The 24,273-nt window shown below is 43.0% G+C and overlaps 1 protein-coding gene across 2 annotated transcripts in view; it reads left to right on the top strand.

The window, feature by feature from the left end:
* spdef (SAM pointed domain containing ets transcription factor) overlaps positions 1 to 24,273 on the top strand; it is a 110,229-nt gene that overhangs the window by 80,969 nt on the left and 4,987 nt on the right. For both annotated transcript variants that reach the window (XM_073030312.1, XM_073030311.1), the window contains exons 4-5: positions 9,217 to 9,300; positions 21,853 to 21,993. In XM_073030312.1, the coding sequence (XP_072886413.1) occupies positions 9,217 to 9,300; positions 21,853 to 21,993 (225 nt within the window). The remainder of the gene's footprint in view (positions 1 to 9,216; positions 9,301 to 21,852; positions 21,994 to 24,273) is intronic.

The raw sequence follows: 24,273 nt of genomic DNA, 5'->3' as shown, positions 1-24,273 counted from the left end.
CTTTCTTGGTTTCATGGTTATCTGGAGAAGAATAATTTCAGAGTTGTATACTTCGATAATAAATGAACCTTTGAACCTTTAAACAGCATGCATGTGTGGTGGCACAATAGTGCAGCTAGTAAGGAGCTGTCACCTCACAGCAATTGAGACCTCGGTTCAATTCTGACCTCAGGTTCGGTCTGAGTGGAGCTTGCACATTCTTTCTGTGATCAAGTGAGATTCCTCTGGGTGCTTTGATTTCTTCCCACATCCCAAAGATGTGGAGGAAGGTAGGTTAACTGAGCACTACAATTTGCCCCTAATGTGTAGGTGAGTGGTAGAACTGGGGGAAAGTTGATGAAAATATGGGGAGAAAAAAAAGATGAATGTAGCATTAGCTTCAATAGGTTATTGATGGTTGGAATGTAGTGTATGGGCCAAGGGGCCTACTTCTGTGTTGTATCTCCATTTGACTCTATGATCCATAGCATGTGAGGCATGCTCAGTTTTAAACAGAGTGTGAGCTTCTTCACAGCCAGCAATCTGTGTAACTTTCCAACCTCAGTGGGAGAAACTTGCAACTTGGCACTAAACAGTATGAGTAACTTTACTTATACATGACAATGCGAATACTGTGTGCAGCAGTGCCCTGTGAACAACCTCACCCCAGGGAGTGCAAATTACTTCACACCAAATTCTGGGAGTAAACTTCCGAAACTGGGTGTGAAACCCATCTGTAGCAATGCTCAACCCAGCCGTCAGCACTCAGAGCTCCAGGAACCTGGGTTCAATGCTGGCCTAAGGAATTGTTTGTGTAGATTTTGAACATCCTCCCTTTAATCAAGGGGATTCTGTTGGCAACTCTATTTTTTTAAACACATTCCAAAGGCTAATTGGCTACTATATATTACTCTTTGGTTTAATAAGTGGTAAAAGAATCAAAGGGAATTGAAGGCAAATGGGTTGGAAAACTGTTGGGCAAATAGGAGAGGGGGAATGGAGCTAATTTGTGAACCATTGCTTTGTTGAAAGTTAGCATAGACATGATGGGCCAAATGGCCTCCTATATTGTAGTAGGTAATGTGGGAAAGTCACCTTTGAGGAGAATACCTAGTCTCTGCAAAGGGAAGTAAGGGGGTGGATGTAAAAAATGAAATGGAGTCCTTTCGTGAGAAGAAAGGTAAAGCTGAAAGAAGAGACTCCGCAAACGCTGAAAATGAGCAACACACAAAATTCTGGAGGAACTCAACGTATCAGGCATCAGTCGGTACTTTGGAACTAGAAAAGAAAGGGGCAGGAGCCAGAATAAGAAGATAGGGGAAGAGCTGGCAAGTGATGGGTGAGTCCAGGTGAGGGGGAAGGTAGATGAGTGGGGATTGGTGAGAGGGCATCGAATATTTATTAAATGCAGTTATACCATTAAATATTTGTATACAGTGGGATGTTGAGACACAGGAAATAAACATACAGTTTGAAGATCACAATAAACAAGGAGGTAGACTAATAAACCAAGCTTGTCCCGCCTTTCAATATGATCCTGTGCCAGTCCATGCTGGTCCCAGCTTGTCTCCTGTGCCAGTTCCCATTAACCTCAATCTTTCAATAGAAAATAGACAATAGACAATAGGTGCAGAAGTAGACCATTCGGCCCTTTGAGCCTGCACCACCATTTTGGGATCATGGCTGATCAACTACTATCAATACCCGGTTCCTGCTTTGTCCCCATATCCCCTGATTCCCCCATCCATAAGATACCTATCTAGCTCCTTCTTGAAAGCATCCAGAGAATTGGCCTCCACTGCCTTCCGAGGCAGTGCATTCCAGACCCCCACAACTCTCTGGGAGAAGAAGTTTTTCCTTAACTCTGTCCTAAATGACCTACCCCTTATTCTCAAACCATGCCCTCTGGTACTGGACTTTCCCAGAATCTGGAACATATTTCCTGCCTCTATCTTGTCCAATCCCTTAATAATCTTATATGTTTCAATCAGATCCCCTCTCAATCTCCTTAATTCCAGCATGTACAAGCCCAGTCTCTCTAACCTCTCTGCGTAAGACAGTCCAGACATCCCAGGAATTAATCTCGTGAATCTACGCTGCACTTCCTCTACAGCCAGGATGCCCTTCCTTAACCCTGGAGACCAAAACTGTACACAATACTCCAGGTGTGGTCTCACCAGGGCTCTGTACAAATGCAAGAGGATTTCCTTGCTCTTGTACTCAATTCCCTTTGTAATAAAGGCCAACATTCCATTAGCCTTCTTCACTGCCTGCTGCACTTGCTCATTCACCTTCAGTGACTGATGAACAAGGACTCCTAGATCTCTTTGTATTTCTCCCTTACCTAACTCTACACCGTTCAGATAATAAAATGCCTTCTTGTTCTTACTCCCAAAGTGGATAACCTTACACTTATTCACATTAAACATCATCTGCCAAGTATCTGCCCACTCACCCAGCCTATCCAAGTCACCCTGAATTCTCCTAACATCGTCATCACATGTCACACTGCCACCCAGCTTAGTATCATCAGCAAATTTGCTGATGTTATTTTCAATGCCTTCATCCAAATCGTTGACGTAAATTGTAAACAGCTGTGGTCCCAATACCGAGCCCTGTGGCACCCCACTAGTCACCACCTGCCATTCCGAGAAACACCCATTCACCGCTACCCTTTGCTTTCTATCTGCCAACCAGTTTTCTATCCATGCCAATGTCTTCCCCCCGATGCCCTGAGCTTTGATTTTACCCACCAATCTCCTATGTGGGACCTTATCAAATGCCTTCTGAAAATCGAGGTACACTACATCCACTGGATCTCCCCCATCTAACTTCCTGGTTACATCCTCGAAAAACTCCAACAGATTAGTCAAGCATGATTTACCCTTGGTAAATCCATGCTGGCTCGGCCCGATCCTATCACTACTATCTAGATATGCCACTATTTCATCCTTAATAATGGACTCTAGCATCTTCCCCACCACCGATGTCAGGATGACAGGTCGATAGTTCTCTGTTTTCTCCCTCCCTCCTTTCTTAAAAAGTGGGATAACATTAGCCATTCTCCAATCCTCAGGAACTGATCCTGAATCTAAGGAACATTGGAAAATGATTACCAATGCATCCGCAATTTCCAGGGCCACCTCCTTTAGTACCCTAGGATGCAGACCATCTGGACCGTTTCCTTCCTAATGTCAATCTGTTTCATTTCCTCTGTTACCCTATGTCCTTGGCCCATCCATACATCTGGGAGATTGCTTGTGTCTTCCTTAGTGAAAACAGATCTAAAGTACTCATTAAATTCTTCTGCCATTTCTCTGTTTCCCATAACAATTTCACCCAATTCATTCTTCAAGGGCCCAACATTGTTCTTAACTATCTTCTTTCTCTTCACATACCTAAAAATGCTTATCTCCACCTTAAAAATATCTAACTATTTGGCATCCACCATCCTTGGGGAACAGAAAATTCCAGAGATTCACAATGTTCTGTGAGAAGAATTGTCCGCACACGTGGGTTTTAAGTGATTATTATGTAGCCATGTCCTGTTGTTCGTGACTATCCCTCCAGTGCAAGCGTTTCAACCCCTACACAGGATCTTAGATATTTAAATAAAATCATCACTTATTTTTCTAAACTCCAAGGAATACTGACTCAAACTGTCAAGCCTCTCATCTCAGGAATTAGCCAGGTGAATCTCGTCTGGATGCATTCAATTCTTCCATTTCCCTTTTTAGGTAGGCTAGCAACTAGAAGGCAAATGGTATTAAAATAGGAATTGGAATTGATTTATTATTGGTGTCATGTGTATTGAGATACAGTGAAAAGCTTGTCTTGCATACTGTTCATACAGATCAAGTTCTTATGCAGAGCATTGTGGGAGAACAAGATAAAACAATAACAATGCAGAATAAAGTGTAAAAACTTCAGAGAAAGTGCAATGCAATGCAATGAGGTGCAAGATCATAACAAGGTTGGTTGTGAGGTTAAGAGTCCATCCTCTTGTACTTGGGAAAAATTCACTAGTCTTAAAGCAGCAGAGCAACAGCCTGTCCTTGAGCCAGTGGCTTTTGCATCTCTTCCCTGAGACAAAGAATGTCCAGGTTTGGTGGGGGGGGTGTGGTTGATTATGTTGGCTGCTTTACTGAGGTAGTGAGAAGTAGAGAGAGTTTATAGAGATCTGCTTTATGTGGGTTTATTGCCAAAAATAGCAAAATCCTTCTGAAGCTGTGCAGGCTGTAGTAAGAATTCACCTGCAATATTGTGGCAGCCTGGAGTCAACTAAACTGCAGATCCTTAGAGGGATCATTCTGTGAGAAGGGAGTAAATGAAACTGGCAAATGCTAACTGGAATTCATAACTGTAAGAAGGAAGTGAGAGATTCTGACCAATGGGACGGATCTAGAGAAGCTCTTTCATCCTGCTGGAGACTGTGGAACAAGGGGGCATGGTCTAACTAGTGAGAAACGGGATGAGGAAAATTTCTTGATGCAGAATGTTACAAGGCAGTGGATATCTTGTCTCCAGGTACCCATGGAAGCTCAGCACAGATTCCGTAGACTGAAGAGCTTGCTTCCATGTTGTATGGCTCTGAGATTCTTGAAGCCATTAAGGTTACTGCCTTACAGCAACAGTGACAAGGGCTCAGTGCTGACCTTGGAAGCTGTCTCTGCGGAGGCCACGTGTTCTTCCTGTGGGTTTCCTCACGGTTCTTTGTTTCCTCCCAATGATGTGAAGATTGGAAGTGTAAATTGCCTCTGGTGTAAGGGAAGGAGTCGTTGAGAATGTTGTGAGAATTTTAAGAAAAGATTAATGTAGGATTAGAGTAAATGGGTTGGGAAGGCAGTGGGCTAAAGGGCCTTTTACCATGCTGTACTTTCTCTATGAAATGGGAATCCAGCCTGAAACTGGTCTTGAAGCTTTTGGTTGGGTATTAATTTACTTAACAGCAGAGAAGTTTCAAGGATTCAAACACTGTTTCTATCTGGTTCCTGCACTGTAGAAAATAAAGCAGCTATTTCAAGAAACATAGACTCAAAAAATTCAGCAGATGCTGGAAATCTTGAGAGCCACACACTAAATGCTGGAGGGCTTCAGCAGGTCAGACAGCACCTATGGAGGGGAATAACCGGTATCATTTCTGTCCGAGTCCTGATGACCTGCCGAGTTCCTCCATTTTTTTTGTGTGTGATTTCAAGCAGCGTGACATAAAAGTGTACAGCATTACCTTAGGAAATGATAGCAACTCTGTGAAAGCAATGTGGAGAGTGTAGTAGGCAATCTTTGTCTGGGGATCACTGCAGAACGTAAACAGTTTTGCACCAGAGCAGTGAGCTGCCTCTCACTAGAGCAGTAGATAATCTACTAGATTACTGACATTGAAGCACCAGGCATAATTGGGGGAACTTTTTCCAAAATGTCATACAATCCAAATCATGTCTGGCCAGTTTCTGCAGAGTTCTTAAACTTCGTCAGCGAGTAGTTCTGAAATGAATCCTTATACACAGAAGAGATCATTCAGCTCATCACATCCAGATTTGCTCCCAGGAAGCAATTCCATAATTCTAATCCCTTTTTCCTTATTTCCCTGTGGCCTGCAACTTATTCTCTCACACATGTCCATCAACTTCTTCAGAATCAGAATCAAAGTAATGAAAATTGTTGTTTTACAGCAGCACTACAGTGCAAAGCATAAAATATATTATGAATTATATCTTAAAAATAATTTGGAAAAAATAGCGAGGTTGAGTTCCTGAAGGGGAAGAAGCTGTTCCTAAAATGTTGCAAGTGTGTCTCCCGGCTCCTGTACCTCCTCTCTGATGGCAGCAGTGAGAAGAGGGCATTTCCTGGGTGAAGGGGCTCGTTAATGTTGGATGTCGCCTTTTTGAGGATGTCCTCAATGGTGGGGAGCTTGATACCCATGATGGAGCTGGCTAAGTCTACAATCCTTTGCAGAATTTTCTGATCCAGTGCAGTAGCCCCTCCATACCAGGCGGTGATGCAGCCACTTCAAATGCTCTCCATAGTACATCTGTAGAAATTTGCTGGTTTATTAACCTTCAATTAACCTTCTCCAAGGAGAGTAGACAATTTTATTATTATTGCATCTTTGGTTAGTAGGAGCACAACAGAGCACTCAGAGGAACAGCATGTGATTACAGGGTGATTAGTAGTCTGCTGAGGGCCCTGATGGTGTACCTGGCAGGGCATTGGAAATCTGTGCTATCCAACTGGTGGGAGTGTTCGAGAACACCTTCAATCTCTCACTGCAGAGGCTGGAGGTTTCTACCTTCTTCAAAAGGCTGAAAATGACCCCAGTGCCCAAGGAAATCAGGGCAAGCTGCCTCAACAACCATCTCGCAGTTGCACTTACATCTACTGTGATAAAGTGTTTTGGGAGGTTGGTCATGGCCAGAAACAACTCCTGCCTCAGCAAGGACCAGAACCTGCTGCAACAATAGATCTACAGTTGATGCAATCTCACTGGCTCCCCACTCCGCCTTGGATCACCTGGACAATAGCAATATCTACATCAGGCTGCTTTTTATTGATTACAGCTCAGCGTTCAACACCTTCATACCCTCAGTTCTAATCATCAAGCTTGAAATCCTGGGCCCCTGTACCTCTCTCTGCAACTGGATCCTTGACTTCCTCAACAGGAGACCACAGTCAGTGCGGATCGGAAATAACTTCTCCTCCTCGCTGACAATCAACAGTGGTACACCCCAAGGATGCGTGCTTAGCACACTGCTCCACTAAAAGTTCAAAGTAAATTTTATTAGCAAAGTACATATATGTCACCACATGCAGCCCTGAGATTATTTTCCTGCAGGCATGCTCTGCAAATCTATAGAATAGCAACTTTCAAAGGGTCAGTGAAAGATCAACCAGAGTGCAGAAGACAACAAACTGTGCACAAGCAAATATAAATAAATTGCAATAAATAAAGAATTCATGAAATAACAAGATAAAGCATCCTTAAAGTGAGATAATTGATTGTGGAAACACCTCAATGGATGGGCAAGTGAGTGTAGTTATTCCCCTTTTGTTCAGGAGCCTGATGATTGTGGGGAAGCAACTGTTCTTGAACCTGGTGGTGTGAGTCCTGAGGCTCTTGTACCTTCTACCTGATGGCAGCAGTGAGAAGAAAGCATGGCCTGGGTGGTGGGGATCTTTGATGATGGATGCTGCTTTCCTATGACAGTGTTTCATGTAGATGTACTCAGTGGTTGGAAGGGCTTTACTTGTGACCTATTGGGCCAAATCCATTACCTTTTGTAGGATCTTTAATTCAAAGGCATTGGTGATGCTGTACCTGGTAATGATTCATCCAGTCAATATACTCTCTATTACACACCAATAGAAGTTTGTTAAAGTTTTAGGGGTCATGCTAAATCTTCACAGACTCCTAAGAAAGTAGAGGTGCTGCCATGCTTTCTTTGCAATTGCACTTCCATGCTGGGTCCAGGACCGACCCTCTGAAATAGTAACACCGAGGAATTTATTCCAATGAGAGGGTGTTCAATACTAGATCTGCTATTCCCTTGTGTAATTTACAGGTTTTTTATTATTATGTATAGCAAAGCACTGCTGCTGCAAAGCAAGAAATCTCACAACATTTGCAAGTGATATTAAACCTGACCCTGGTCCTGATTCTCAGAATGTGCACTGATGCACCCAAGCTCAGGGTCAAATCCCGATCTCTGGAGTTGCGAAGCAACAGCACCATTTGCTTTTCTGATTCCATCCCCAAGGAAATAAAATAATTATTGATTTTCATATCTCCTGTTGTTGAAAGCAATTGTAGACCTTTTCAGTTCTTTCTAGAATTCCCAATCTGCAATTTAAGGATAAGCCTAAAGAAACTGCAGTTAGCAGTCTAGAATACACATCACAGGGACAGTAAGAAAACAAAAACAGACCAACAATGCAAAGTTCGTATGTGGACTCCATTAAGCTGAATGCCCAATGAGACATTGTGGTTTGAATAGCTGTCTCCATTTTTGAAGGTGCAATAGCTTGATTGTTGATGCTTTAGCAAATGAAGATCTCTATCTATAAATTCAGGCAGTCATCATTTTATTATGTGTTCACTAATTTTGTCAGCTCCAGACACTGTCCATTTTAAAGTGGATTCATCAGATTTTTCTCCCCCACACTAACCTCGAGTGTTATCATCTATGGGTTAATCCTATTTTCTTCGACATTCATAAATCTCTAAGCTTTGGAGTACCTGACTGGACTTGAGAAACTTAGTTTCTGAGAACTGTAATGGGAGGCAGTATGAAAACAATCTTTTTGTTCCTGGACATGTTATGTGCCGTCGTTGAGTCTGCACAATGACAGCAGCAAAGGGCTCAGTGCAGTGGCAGCAATGTTATTCTGCAAATGACCTCCAGGGGGTGTGCAAGAGCAACACAAGGCTTTCTCTCTCTTCACTTTTGGGAAGGCCCAATTTTAATGATTCAGAAGCAAATTCAGATTCAGATTCATCTATTTATCACATGTACAATGTGGCATACAGTGAAAAACATCATTTACATTAACAACCACAACATGAGCATGTGCTGGGGGCCTCCTGTAAGTGTTGCAATGCCAACACAGCATGCTCACAATGAATTTACACCCATCCCATGTGGTTAGATAGAGACTGAGGAATGCTGCATAAAGGAGGCCTTGGTCAAAAGTTCACACTATATAACTACCCGATCTCACTCTTTACCTCTGAGTGGAAATGCTAAAGCTGGGCACCATGGAGGTGTAGCGGTTAGCACAATGCTATTTCAGCGGGGGGCGTCGAAGTGTGGAGTTCAGTTTTGTCGCCGAATGTAAGGAGTTTCTACGTTCTCCCCATGACCATGTGGATTTCCTCTGGGTGCTCTGGTTTCCCCCCACAGTCTGAAGATGTACCGGTTAGTCGGTTAATTGGTCATTGTATATTGTCCTGTAATTGGGCTAGGGTTAAATAGGGGGCTTGTTGGGTGATGTGGTTCATTGAACCAGTAGGGCCTGTTCTACGCTGTATCTCTAAATGAAATAAAATAATTAAAAGGCAGTTTTGGTTCACTTAGCAGAGACTGCATTTAAAATGTAAATCATTTGCTGTGATGTTCTTTTAAAACCTTGAGGTTAAGAAGCACATTATGGGGAGAAGAAATATTGAGTAGCGGATGTTAAAGGGCAGGTTGCGTGCTGAGTAATGATTATTAAAGCAAAGTGTTTTCCTTTTGTTTTTAGCTGCTTGGATGAAAGAGAAGTCATCTCCTGGAGATAACAGATATAATGGTAACATGCTCCTCACAGCCGCTGAACACTCCATCTGTACGTAACCTCCCTTCCTATTAATAGAAATAGATGCATTAAATCTAGCCCATCCTGGTGTACTTGCAATGAGATCCTGACCGGCACTGCAACAGCATTGTGGTAACTCTTTTAGAAGCAACTTGAGCTTCAAAGTTATCTGTTGTTCCTGATCAATGCAGATGGAACTGGGCAATGTAGAGGACCCTGTCATTATGAAGTGGAGTCAGTCTTGCAATGGCTGCTCTGAAAAGGCATAATGCCATTAAAAGGAATACCATTTCATTTTATTGCATGGTCTTAGTGAAATGGAAAAAACTGCCAAACAACTTTATTGAAAATTATCCATATAGGATTATTGTGTACTTTTCCAAAGGGCACTGCTTTGCTACATAGTCACACAATGCCTGACTAGAGAGGTGTGTGTGTGTGTGTGTGTGTGTGTGTGTGTGTGTGTGTGTGTGTGTGTGTGTGTGTGTGTGTGTGTGTGTGTGTGTGTGTGTGTGTGTGTGTGTGTGACTGTGTATGTGTGTGTGTGTGTGCGCGCCTCTGTAACTGTTTGTGTGTGCGTGAGTGAATAAGTGTGTGTGTGTGTGTGTGTGAGAGAGTGTGTGACTGTGTGTGTGTGTGTGTGTGTGTGTGTGTGAGAGAGAGAGAGAGAGAGAAACAGAGAAACAGACAGACAGGTACTGAAGGGGGTAAAATTTCCCTGTGGAAAACAAAGGAAATGTATTGGAATTTAATTTAATCTTTTGTCTAAAGAAATCTGTATAGGAGTGGTGGGTGTGGAATTCACTACCTGAAACGGTGAAATGGTGGCTACAATGGAAAAAATAACCTTATGATGTTTAAAACTGACCCGAATTGTAAGGAATATGACAATGGACTTAGAACACGTGAATGGGATTGGCCTCAGCACTTTTTTTTGGGTTGGCAGAGGCATATTTGTTGGATTAGCTGCTTTCTTTGCTAGCAATTTCTATGATTCAAGGAGTCTGTGCCAAGAGTACAAAGCGTTCTTTGGAATTTCCATCAAGGTTTCACCTTTATTGTAGCAAGATGATATTTCTTAACACTGCATAATGGCACAATGAGTTTCCAAATATTTTGTTTTACTTGGTTGTCCGTTAAAATCAAATAATTACAAAAACTCAGCCCATTGCCTCTCTGGCTGGGACTCGATGTGCTCTGTGCAGGGCTTTTTGACATAAACGGATGTTTATTTCCAAATGAGATAAACTCACAGGAGTGGGATCTCAAAAGCAGTGTTTCAGAGATAATGTCAGTTACCGAGTGCCAACATGTGGCAGCTCGTGATAGGTTGGCCCTGCAGTTTTCCCTTCTTATCAAGACATTTACATTGCTTCCTTTAATCACAGGGCCAGGATCAGAAATTCATCTCTATGGCAATGAACTCATGTGTGCATCACTTTCCCCCTTCTTAAGGCTATTGAGTGAAGTGATTTCATGTGTGCTTATTGTGCCACAGGTCAGTGGACCCCGTTCATGTTGTACATCCAGTAATCAGTGCACGTTGGAAGGATAAAGAGATGGGATATTACAGATTAAGAAAAGAAAGACTGAAATTAATGTGGTTAGAATAGGGTCTTGATTAGGGCAGGTATATGAAACTGTTATAAAGAGCTGGTACTAAAATCCACATCCTTATTTTTTGTTTTGTCTGTTTTCTTTGATTTTGAGAGGGGGTACATACTTGTACAGTATTAATGTATATAATTGTATAAGAGGGAAATCAGGAGATCTAAAAGAGCTTGTTTTAGCAGACAAGCTGAAGGAGAATCTCAAGGGCTTCTATAGACATATTAAGTGCTAAAGGATAGCAAGGAACAAAATTGGTCTTCTTGAAGATCAGCATGGTCATCCATGCATGGAGTTGAAAGAGATGGGGAGATCCAAATGGAACTCTTACAACTGTATTTTCTTGGGGGACATACACAGAGTCTATAGGACTGAGGCAAAGCAGCAGTGAGATATGGACTGTATACAGATTACAGAGGAGGAGGTGCTTTCAGCCTTGAGGCAAATTAGGGTGGACAAATCCCCAGGGATTGAGAAGATGTCCTCTCAGACCTTCTGGGAGGCAAGTGCAGAATTTGCAGGGACTCTGGCAGAGATATTTAAAATATCCTTAGCCACTGGTGAGGTACTGGAAAATGAGAGGATACAACAATGTTCTGTTGTTTAAGAAGTGGTCTAAGAATAAGTTGAGAAATTATAGGCTGATGAGCCTGACATAGGTTATTTTGAGGGACAGGATATATTAATATTTGGATAAACATGGACTAATTAGAGAGTGTCAACATGGCTTTGTGCATGGTAGGTCATGTCTAACCAATCGTGTAATGTTTTTCGTTAAGGTTATCAGGAAAGTTGATGAAGGTAAGGTAGTGGATGTAGTCTACATGGACTTCAGCAAGGTCTTTGACAAGGTCCCACATGGGAGGCTGGTCAAGAAGATTCAGTCGCTAGGCACTCAGGATGAGGTAGTAAATTGGATTCCACATTGGCTTTGCGGGCGACACCAGAGAGATTGTTGCCTCTCTGACTGGAGGCTTGTGACTAGTGGTGTGCTGCAGGGCTTGGTGCTGGATCTATTATTGTTTGCCATCTATTTCGATAACTGGGATGATAAGATTGGAAGCATAGTGGACAGTGTGGAAGGTTATCAAAGTTTGCAGTGAGATGTGGACAAGCAGGAAAAGATTGGCTGAAAAATGGCAGAAGGAACAATGCTGACAATTGTCAGCTGGATGGCATTGGAGGGTAGGACTTACACGGAGAGTGATGTGGCACTGAGGACTGCAGTAGAACAGACAGATCTGGGAATGCCGATTCATAATTCCTTGAAAGTGGCATCAGGGGTAGATAAGGCTATAAAGAAAGCTTTTTAGTACACTGGACTTCAATCAAAGTATTGAGTATCAGTTGGGATGTTATGTTGAAGTTGTATAAGATGTTGCTGAGGTCTAATTTAGAACATTGCATACAGTTCTGGTCACCTACTGACACGAAAGACATCGATAAGACTGAAAGAGTGCAGAGAAAATTTACGTTGCTGGGACTGGAGGACACGCGATGTAGGGAAAGGTTGAATAGGTTAGGACTTTATTCCCTGAAGCCTAGGAGAATGAAGGGAGTTTTGTTAGTGGTATACAAAATTATGATAGGTATAGATACAGTATACGCAAGTAACTTTTTCCATTGAGGTTGGGTGAGACTAGGTCATGGGTTTAGGGTGAAAAGTGAAATGCTTAAGGGGAAAATGAAGGGTAACATCTTCATTCAGAGGGTGGTGAGACTGAGGAAGTGGTGAATGTGGGTTTGATTTTGACATTTAAGAGAAGTTTGGATAGGTACATTGATGGGGGAATATGGAGGGCTATGGTCCAGGTGTAGGTCGATAGAACTAGGCAGAATAATAGTTCAGCATGAACTAGATGGGCCGAATGATCTGTTTCTGTGCTGTAGATCTCAATTACTCCGCATCAATAATGAATCGTCTAATGCTTGTTCTGTTTTAAAGTTTACCTTTACTGAAGGCAGTTGTAACCTTGGGTATTAAGACCTATATCAATGATGGCATCCCTCAGTCCCTCAGGTCCTAGAGAGAAGGGTCCATATTTCCTCTAGAGCGCACATACTTATTGCTTGTCTGTGACAACCTCCCCAACAAGAGCTCTTTTAAAATCTCTCCTCTCCTTTATGATATCACTTTTTAATTTTAATTTTATTTTAATTTGATAGCTTATTTTATAATTTTCAATTACTTCCACCCCTCCATTAAATACTAAAGATATTCCTGATTGAAGAGTTTGATTAGAAGATTGGTTCATCCCAGATCCATTTGAGAAAGCAAAATGTCATAAACTCCATACACAGAAAAGGGAAAAATAAAACTAGTGAGTGATTATAGAAACATAGGAACATAGAAAGCCTACAGCACAATACAGGCCCTTTGGCCCACAAAGTTGTGCCGAACACGTCCCTACCCTAGAAATTACTAAGCTTACATACTAAGCTCCATGTACCTATCTAAAATCCTCTTAAAAGACCCTATCTTATTCATCTCCACCACCATTATTGGCAGCCCATTCCACACACTCACCACTTTCTGAGTAAAGAACTTACCTGACATCTCCTCTTGTACCTACTCCCCAGCACCTTAAACTTGTGTCCTCTTGTGGCAACCATTTAAGCCCTGGGAAAAAGCCTCTGACTATCCACACGATCAATGCCTCTCATCATCTTGCACACCTCTATCAGGTCACCTCTCATCCTCCGTCGCTCCAAGGTGAAAAGGCTGAGTTCACTCAACCTATTCTCATAAGGCATGCTCCCTAATCCAGGCAACACCCTTGTAAATCTCCTCTGCAAAATAGAAAGGGTACCCCATCTATTCTATGGCTTTCTATGGCTTCCATATCCTTCCTGTAGTGAGGTGACCAGAACTGAGCACAGTACTCCGAGTGGGATCTGACCAGGGTCCTATTCAGTTGCAACATTACCTCTCAGCTCTTAAACTCAATCCCACAATTGATGAAGGCCAATACACCATACACCTTCTTAACCATAGAGTCAACCTGCGCAGATGCTTTGAGCGTCCTATGGACTTGGACCCCAAAACCCTCTGATCCTCCACACTGCCAGGAGTCTTACCATTAATACTATATTCTGCCATCATATTTGACCCACCAAAATGAACCACTTCAGACTTACCTGGGTTGATCTCCATCTGCCACTTCTCAGGCCAGTTTTGCATCCTATTGTCTCACTATAACCTTTTACAGCCCTCCACACTATCCACAACACCTCCAACCTTTGTGTCATCAGAAAACTTGCTAACCCATCCCTCCACTTCCTCATCCAGGTCATTTATAAAAAACACAGAGTAGGGGTCCCTGAACAGATTCCTGAGGCACTCCACTGGTGACCGACCTCCATGCAGAATATGACCCGTCTACAACCACTCTTTGCCTTTGTGGGCAAGCCAGTTCTGGATCCACAAAGCAATGCCCCTTGGATCCCATGCCTCCTTACTTTCTCAATAAGCCCTGTATGGGGTACCTTATCAAATGCCTTGCTGAAATCCATCTACACTACAGTAGTGTAAATACATCTACACTACTCTTCCTTCATCAATGTGTTTAGTCACATCCTCAAAAAGTTCAATCAGGCTCACAAGGCATGACCTGCCCTTTCACAAAGCCATGCTGACTACTCCTAATCATATTATACCTCTCCAAATGTTCATAAATCCTGCCTCTCAGGACCTTCTCCATCAACTAACCAACCACTGAGGTAAGACTCACTGGTCTATAATTTCCTGGTCTATCTCTACTCCCTTTCTTGAATAAAGGAACAACATCTGCAATCCTTAGGAACCCCATTGATGATGCAAAGATCATCACCAGAGGCTCAGCAATCTCCTTCCTCACCTCCCACAGTAGCCTAGGGTACATCTTATCCGGTCCTGGTGACTTATCCAACTTGATGCTTTCCAAAAGCTCCAGCACATCCTCCTTCTTAACATCTACATGCTCAAGCTTTTCAGTCTGCTGCAAGTCATCACTACAATCACTAAGATCCTTTTCCATAGTGAATACTGAAGTATTCATTAAGTACCTCTGCTATTTCCTCCGGTTCCATACACACTTTGCCACTGGCACACTTGATAGGTCCTATTCTTTCACGTCTTATTCTCTTGCTCTTCACATACTTGTAGAATGCCTTGGGGTTTTCCTTAATTCTGCCTGCCAAGGCCTTCTCATGGCCCCTTCTGGCTCTCCTAATTTCCTTCTTAAGCTCCTTTCTAGTAGCCTTATAATCTTCTAGATCTCTAACATTACCTAGCGCTCTGAACCTTTCGTAAGCTTTGTTATTGCTGTTAAGTTTTGTAACTTCAGAAACTAATCAAAAGAAAAACACAAGAGCCAGGATGATCGTCCACATAGTTTATCTTTCCTTTTCTTTACTGAGGCACTCACATATGGCATGGTGACGTAATAACATATGCCATTTACATACTTCTTACATATAACCCATAATGAATTGTATAAACATCAAAGAATGCTTCAGCAAACAATATGTATACAATATTACTCAAATATCACTGAAATATTAAATGCACTGCACTCCTTTCTGCTTAGCTATAAACAACTCAATATAGAATGCATTTCAACTCAGATGTGTGATATATTGCTCCTTAGTCATCTATATAAATACACAGTATACCGTATAATATAATTACTATATAGGCATCCACAGCATAGTAAATTTTAAATTGTCCTGTTCAGACCTAAAGATTTAATTGCTGTGAAGGATTTCTGTGAGATAACATCTTTGCTGATGGCAGGGGTTGTGGGGTGGGGGGTGGGGGAGATCACTTTACTTGGTTGGTGAGACGTGGCTGTGAAACAATCTCAGGTTCTGCATCCTCCTCCTGTAGGAGTTGACTCTGGGACTGCAGGATGTGGTTCTGACACCTCTGTCCCCCTTTTTTCTCTAACAATGATCTCTGCTCCCCTCAACTAACCGATGTATTGTCTCCACATAAACTCCACTATGTAGGAGAGTGATCTAGTTCTGTCCTCAATCTTTCCAACTATCCACTTTTGATCATCACTGTAGTCCCTCGCCAGGACTGTTTGTCCAGGAGTGAAACATTGAACCTCATTATTTAAGGAGCCCTCAATTTGTCTCAGAAGTATGTCCTGCATACTTACTCTGAGATTAGGTCTGGGAGATGGGCCCATGAACAGAATAGCTGGTGAATTGTTGGTTGTGGAATGAGCTGCATTGTGATATGCAAGGAGGAAATTGTCGAGCTTGTGATTTGGTGTCAGTGTGGTGTGTTCTGCTGACATTGCTGTCAGTGTGTTCTTTAGACCCTGGACAAAGCTTTCCGCCAAGCATTTATAGCTGGATGGTACAGTCTGGATACGTCTTATTCCATTCATTTTCAGGAATGACTGAAACTGCTCCACAACAAACTGTGGTCCATCGTCACTGACTAAGTGTTCTGGAACACCAGTCCTTGCAAAGAGGCTTCTCAACACATCACCAGTAAGCGAGGGTGTGGTGGAGACTGTTGGGAACACTTCTAGCCACTTTTCAGCTGCATCCACTACTACCAAGAATTCGTGCCCAGGAGTGGCCTGGCAAAATCGAAATGAATCCTCTGTCAGGGATGGAGAGGTGCTGCTCTTGGCATCTTCTGGATGTGTTGGCATCCCGAACAGTGTACGGCAAGCTGCTTGGTTCTCTGATCTATCCCAGGCCACCAGACACAGCTTTGAGCCAGTGCTTTTATTTTGACCACAACCAGATGTTGTGTGTAGCTCATCCAACACATCATCCCTCAGCCTGGATGGTGCTACAGCTCTCAATCCCCACATAAGGCAACTTCCATCAAAGACACGTTCATCCCAGTGATGGTAAAAATGGGGGAACTGGAATTTCCACTGCACATTCCAGCCGTGTTGGATTGCCATTTACACCTGAGACAGTGTGGGTTTTTTTTCTGGTTTCCCTTTGGATCATCTCTGCTGTAATAGGGAGACTTTTGATTTGTATTAGGAGGAATATATCAAGATGAGTGGCCTCTTCTGTAAATTTTTCAGATATTTCCTTTTCCAAGGGTAAACAATGCAATCCATCACATTTCCATGATTAGTGTCTCTTGAATCCAGTCTTGTAATTGTGCCCTCCAGGCAACAGAGCCCATCTCTATACTCATGCTGCTCTTCGTGGAACACTCTTCTGTGGAATGAAAATGGATACCAGTGGTTGATGATCAATAACGAGGGTAAACTCTCTCCCATGCAAGTACCAGTTGAAACGTTTTACACCTCAAATCAGACTCAAGGCCTCTCTGTCAATCTGTGCATAATTTTTCTCCGCAGCGGTAAGGGAATGTGATAGAAAGGCTATGGGGCATTCACTTCCATCACTCATAACATGTGACATGACTGCACCTGTACTATATTGCAAGGCATCACAGACAAGCTTCACTGGACGATATGGATCATAATGTGTGGTACAGTGTCTGACATCACCATTTCCTTTGGCCTTTGGAAAGCCACCTCACACTGCTTTGTTCATTGCCATTTCTTCCTGATGTGCAGTAAAGAGTTCAAGAGGGGAAGCCAGGTTTGGCAGGAATCTGTTATAGTAACTGACAAATCCTAATAAAGGACTGCAACATGTGCTTTGGCCTTCGGGCATCCACCACTGAGTGAATTTTCTCAGCACACTTGTGTTATCCTTGTGCATCAGTAATGTGGCCATGGAAAGTGATGCTTGGTTTAAATAATTCACTATTGCCGCATCATGCTCTGAGCCCATAATCTTCTAATCTTTTTGACACTGTCTTGAGATTTTGGAGATGTTCCTTATCATCCTCACCAGTAACAATGACATCATCTGGATAACACTGAGTGCTTGGGCAACCTTGCAACCCATGGTCCATAGCCTTCTGTCAGATTGCAGGTGCAGGTGCTACTCCAAAAATAAGCCTATTATAGTGATAAAGCTCCTGATGAGTGTTTATGGCAAAAAGCAGATGGGACTCTTTTTCCATCTCCATCTGTAGGTAGGCCTCGGCTAAATCCACTTTACTGTAGTGTTTGTCTCCAGAAAGGTTTGCAAAATATCCTCTGTCCTGGACCGAGGGCATTGATCTACTTTCAGTACTGGCTTGATGGTGACCCTAGATCCTGACAGACCCATCCTTCTTAGCTACTGGGACCACTGGTGTTGCCCATATGCTCCTCTCAACCTTGAAAAGAAGTCCTTCAGTCTCCATGCAATCTAGCTCACTGGCTACTTTATCATGGGCTTTACAAAACTTGCGTATGGCATTTTCATTTAATGCTATCTCACTCATTGTATGTTTGAGTTTTCCAAATCCAGCCTTGAACACTGCTGTGGCATCATCCAGTACCTTCCTGAATTTGCTTTCAGTTGACTCTATTGCATGCAAATAGTGGGTGGATCTCCAATCAAGTTGTAGTTGTCTCAGCCAATCACGGACTCATAATGTTGGCCCTTCTGTTTTTACTACATTACAAGCCCAATGTGTCTTGTTGGTTGTTGTATTTCACAGTTGTGAATGTCATTCTACAGAAGTTATCATTTTTCAAGTATGAGTTCTTCGTTGGACATCTGCAGGCTTCAGTTCAGTATGTTCAAAATACTGTTCGAGCTCATTTTGTGGAATAACTGAAACAGCTAAGCCAGTGTCCAATTCTATTTTAATTAATTTTCCATTCATTTCTGGTGTAAGCCAAATTGCTTGTCTATTGTTAGATTTCATACTTATAATCTCAAGGCTACTCAGTCCTGTGTCACTCTCATCATGATCAAATTTTTCATCAACAGCAAGCAGATTAGTGATATTTTGAAACTGCAACTTGTCTTTTTTATCTTTTTTTCTTCCTTGTGCAGTTCATTTATTTTTGTCTGTCCGACATGCTCTTTGCATTTATATATATTGAGGTACAGTGCAGAATAGGCCCTTGCGGCCCAACAAGCTGCATCATCCTAGCCTGATCACAGGACAATTTACCTACGTTGTTACATTTTCTGTTTTACGTGAGCCCCTGCCAGAATGGAAACACAATTGGTTCAGCCATTATTAAGCCCTACACTGAACTGAAAATGCTTCAATAATCCCTTCAATTCAGCCATGTAAGCTGAAATGGACTCCCTCATCCTTTCGGTTCCACTAAAGAATTCTGTAATAAATAATGGTTTCAGTTTAAAAAGTTATTTTTTATTATTTTTACAATATCAGCAAAGTTCATTTTGGCTGGTTTGGTTGGAGTCAGTTCTCAATGCAGCTCATAGATTGGAACTGGTAATTCTGGGTTCTAAGTCAGTACTTGAATACTGACAGCTACCACGATGCAAAGGTGAACTGTTTTCACTCAGGACCCTCAGCATCCTGACATGCCCTCTCTCCACTAGGGAGTATGAAGACCCATACACAATAATTCAGAAACATCTTCTTCCCCTTTTCTGTCAGATTTCGGAACAGTCCATGAACCCATGAACACCATCTCGTTATTTCCTTATTTTGACATTACTTATTTTGTAATTTATAGTTATTTTGTGTGTTTTCTCTGTACTGCAGCTGCAAAACACCAAATTTCAAGGTTTCCAAGGTTTCAAAGGTCCATTTAATGTCAGAGAAATGTATACAATATACATCCTGAAATGTTTTTCTTCGCAACCATCCACGAAAACAGAGGAGTGTCCCAAAGAATGGATGACAGTTAAACCCCAAAGTACCCCCATCTCCCCTCCCTCCTGTGCATAAGCAGCAGCAAACAACAATACCCCTCGCCCCACCGGCAAAAAAAGCATTGGCATCCGCCACCAACAGCAAAGACGCAGACTTGCAGTACTCCAAAGACTACTTGTTCACCCGGCTCTCTCTCTGTCCCTGTTTCACAGTGAGAGGGGAGACATAACATCACTGGTTTACAATGTTAAAAGTCCATTGTGTCACTTTTTCCGAGCTCTGTGCCCAAAGATCTCGGATCTCTGGGCACACAGCCAGAGATCTTCTGTCTCCAACGACACACTGTTCTCCTGCAGATCTCCTCCAATCCCCCCTGTCTCCAGAGTCTCGAGTCCTTGGTACTGCGAAGGTGAGCTGAGTTCTTAGGCTGTGCTCTTGTCGTGCCGAATAATGGCCAGTTATCGAACCCTGAGAGCGGGTCCCATTCCCACAAAGAACCACAGTCAGCGTGTAACTCCAGGTCAGGATCCTCAAAAGAACCCTGAAAAGGAAAATAGAGATATTAAAGATGGAGATACAGCTGGTTCTGAAGATGCAAGCAAGGGAGTCGCCGTTAGGCACCATTAGCTCTCCTAAGCTCTGCCTTCATGTCATCTAACAGTGATAATAAATCTGATTCTCATTCTGATTCTGATTTACACCCTTTCTGAGAGGAGAAAGTAGAGAAGTGTCATTTGAAACAAAAGACAATGACCAGAGCCAAAGAAAGGCACCTCTGACTGGGTGACACTAGGCTAGTATGAGATTCAGCAATGGGAGCTTGGAGAAGTCCTCCAAGTCAGAAGTGTTATTTGGTAGACATTGGAATCATGTCCATGTCAATGAGATAATCATAGTAAGAAACATATCAGAAGATGCTGGTCTGATATGTGATGATGACTTGATTGCCATACAAGATCAGCTACAGTTGAAGAAACACAGAACAGCAGTGAGACAAACCATGAAGATGCAAGCTCCTTGGTTCAAAGAGAAATACACAACGCAGCCAGTTGAACCAACTGTAGGAACTTGAATCTGTAATACCAGTGTGTACATGTGAGGACAGCTCATTCACTTGTTCAAAGAGAAAACAAAGTGGTGTATTTAAATAGGATTTTTATGTAATTCATATGGGTGTAGAATCTAATGCTGCTATTATTTCTATATATGACATAAGTACCACATGTTGGTGTGCCTTACTGCTAGGTTAGAATAAAGTATGTATTCTTGTCCTGTAAATTGTGACTAGGCTTTATCCTTACATGCCAAAGTATATTGCAGAGTCAGATAGATACTTTATTCATCCCCATGGGGAAATTCAACTTTTTTTCCAATGTCCCATACACTTGTTGTAGCAAAACTAATTACATACAATACTTAACTCAGTAAAAAATATGATATGCATCTAAATCACTATCTCAAAAAGCATTAATAATAGCTTTTAAAAAGTTCTTAAGTCCTGGCGGTAGAATTGTAAAGCCTAATGGCATTGGGGAGTATTGACCTCTTCATCCTGTCTGAGGAGCATTGCATCGATAGTAACCTGTCGCTGAAACTGCTTCTCTGTCTCTGGATGGTGCTATGTAGAGGATGTTCAGAGTTTTCCATAATTGACCGTAGCCTACTCAGCGCCCTTCGCTCAGCTACCGATGTTAAACTCTCCAGTACTTTGCCCACGACAGAGCCCACCTTCCTTACTAGCTTATTAAGACGTGAGGCGTCCCTCTTCTTAATGCTTCCTCCCCAACACGCCACCACAAAGAAGAGGGCGCTCTCCACAACTGACCTATAGAACATCTTCAGCATCTCACTACAGACATTGAATGACGCCAACCTTCTTAGGAAGTACAGTCGACTCTGTGCCTTCCTGCACAAGGCATCTGTGTTGGCAGTCCAGTCTAGCTTCTCGTCTAACTGTACTCCCAGATACTTGTAGGTCAGTAACTTCTTCCAACCATGAACATCTGTTCAGTACTTTTTTTAAATCAATTTTAGTTTTTTTTCTTTCAAATGAGTCTTGAAAATGTATAGATATCACAACATGGAAACAATCCTTCAAATACATTTTCTTACATCCAGCCATCCATGGAGTTCCTAACTAAACCATTAACTAGGGAAATTATCTGACATCCTCTCAAATCAGTGTGTGTGGTGAAAATAACTGTGTAGGATCTTGTGCTGAAGGCCTCTGTTAGATCGAATACTGCTACTGTTCACTAAACTGCTCACTGTGGCTGATGAAAAATGACAGACTGCGCTTCTTCTCCCAGGCCGTGATGAGAGATGGATAGATACAGAGGCCGATTCCTCCTGCTCAGGGCAACCTATCCACCTGTGGCAATTTCTGAAAGAACTCTTGCTGAAACCCCACAACTATGGTCGATTTATCCGCTGGCTGAACAAAGAGAAAGGTAAGTGATTTACTCTGCTGGTGTGGTTACATAATTCCTTCTGTCTTTAAAAGATAGGTCCTAGTAGATAAGCAACACACACAAAATGCTAGAGGAACTCGGCAGGTCAGGCAACATCTATGGAAAAGAGTAAACAGTCGACATTTTGGGCTGCGACCCTTCTATATTAGCCTTTATGATGAGATTGACTGATTTCAAGAATAAGAAAGAGATATTGCACTTAAAGCTTACAGAATCATAGATTCAAACAGCATGAAAAAGCCCTTCAGTCCACTGAGTCCACACCGATTATCATGCACTAATGCACCAAGAGCCATCCCAGTTTATCCTCTCCACATTCACTCACGACTTACTGCCTGTTTCTCTACTGGCACAGGGTACCAACGAAGGTCCTCCATCTTTGGCAGTGTTCAGGGCTTCCTTCATCATGCCAGGAGCTTTCTCTTGCTTTTCACTATTGCCAGTCATGCAAGTCCTGAGTGGAGACTCAGGAATACCATCTCACACAGATGATGAAGAATTCTTTATGGGAGATTATCTCTCCCATTTCCCGCACATCTGCCCTCACCCCATCCGCCCACAACCCCACTCGGGATAGGGTCCCCCTTGTCCTCACCTACCACCCCACCAGCCTCCGGATCCAACGTATAATTCTCCGTGACTTCCGCCACCTCCAACGGGATCCCACTACCAAGCACAACTTACCCTCCCCCCCCCTTCTGCTTTCCGCAGGGATCGCTCCCTACGTGACTCCCTTGTCCATTCATCCCCCCCATCCCATCCCACCAATCTCCCTCCTGGCACTTTTCCTTGCAAGCGGAACAAGTGCTACACCTGCCCTTACACTTCCTTCCTCACCACCGTTCAGGGCCCCAGACAGTCCTTCCAGGTGAGGCGACACTTCACCTGTGAGTCGGCTGGTGTGGTATACTGTGTCTGGTGCTCCCGGTGTGGCCTTTTATATATTGGTGAGACCCGACGCAGACTGGGAGACCGTTTCACTGAACACCTATGCTCTGTCTGCCAGAGAAAGCAGGATCTCACAGTGACCACACAGTTTAATTCCAAGTCCCATTCCCATTCTGATATGTCTATCCATGGCCTCCTCTACTGTCAAGATGAAGCCACACTCAGGTTGGAGGAACAACACCTTATATACTGGCTGGGTAGCCTCCAACCTGATGGCATGAACATTGACTTCTCTAACTTCCATTAATGCCCCTCCTCCCCTTCTTACCCCATCCCTGATATATTTAGTTTTTTTTTCCCCTCCCTTTTTTTTCTTTCTCTCTCTGCCCATCACACTGCCTGTTCTCCATCTCCCTCTGGTGCTCCCCTCCCCCTTTCTTTCTCCCTAGGCCTCCTGTCCCATGATCCTTTCCCTTCTCCAGCTCTGTATCCCTTTTGCCAATCACTTTCCAGCTCTCAGCTTAACCCCACCCCCTCCGGTCTTCTCCTATCATTTCGTATTTCCCCCTCCCCCCACTACTTTCAAATCTCTTACTATCTTTTCTTTCAGTTAGTCCTGACGAAGGGTCTCGGCCCGAAACATTGACAGCGCTTCTCCCTATAGATGCTGCCTGGCCTGCCGCATTCCACCAGCATTTTGTGTGTGTTGCAAGAATTCTTCATTGCTGTTTCTGTAATAATTTTGTTTTACGAGTCAGGGTTGTTAGCCCTGTGCTGAACCCCCAAATGGTGGACCACTCTTAGTCTGGCCTCTACCTTTTGACCTGCTTGGCATGGGTGACCCTGCCAAGGACCAAAGCACAAGGCCCTGACTCCAGCCAACATAATTCTCCGGGTCATTGAGGCACACAAGCCTCCAAACCATGACAAGGTTGTGGCCCTCTTAGAGAAATTTTCACCCACACTGTAAGGAAAATTTACTATGGCTAATTAACCCAGAGCTCTTTGGAGGGGGACAGTGGCTGGAGCACCACAGGAATTCCACCCAGTCAGAGAGAACACACATGCAACCTCAGATCCATGTGTGGACAAGGTGACTAGCACTGTGAAGCAGCGGCTCTGCTGTGGTGCTCTTCATTGTATAATGGCCGTGGTTACAAAGCATCACACTCAAAATGCCGAAGGGACACATCAATAGAAATGAATAAAAAGTCATTATTTCCGGTCGAGACTTTTCTTTGGGACGCTTATTAAACATGTACAAGTCTTAAAGAGCCTGACAGGCCTGGGCAGGGAAAATGATTCTTTTGGCGAATGAGTCTAGGGCTGGGGAGCACGGTTTGAGAACAAAAAGTAAGCTGTATAAGACTG

This window comes from Hemitrygon akajei, chromosome 27 (assembly GCF_048418815.1).
Source record: "Hemitrygon akajei chromosome 27, sHemAka1.3, whole genome shotgun sequence".
NCBI lineage: Eukaryota > Metazoa > Chordata > Chondrichthyes > Myliobatiformes > Dasyatidae > Hemitrygon > Hemitrygon akajei.
This window is presented reverse-complemented; position numbering and strand designations above follow the sequence as displayed.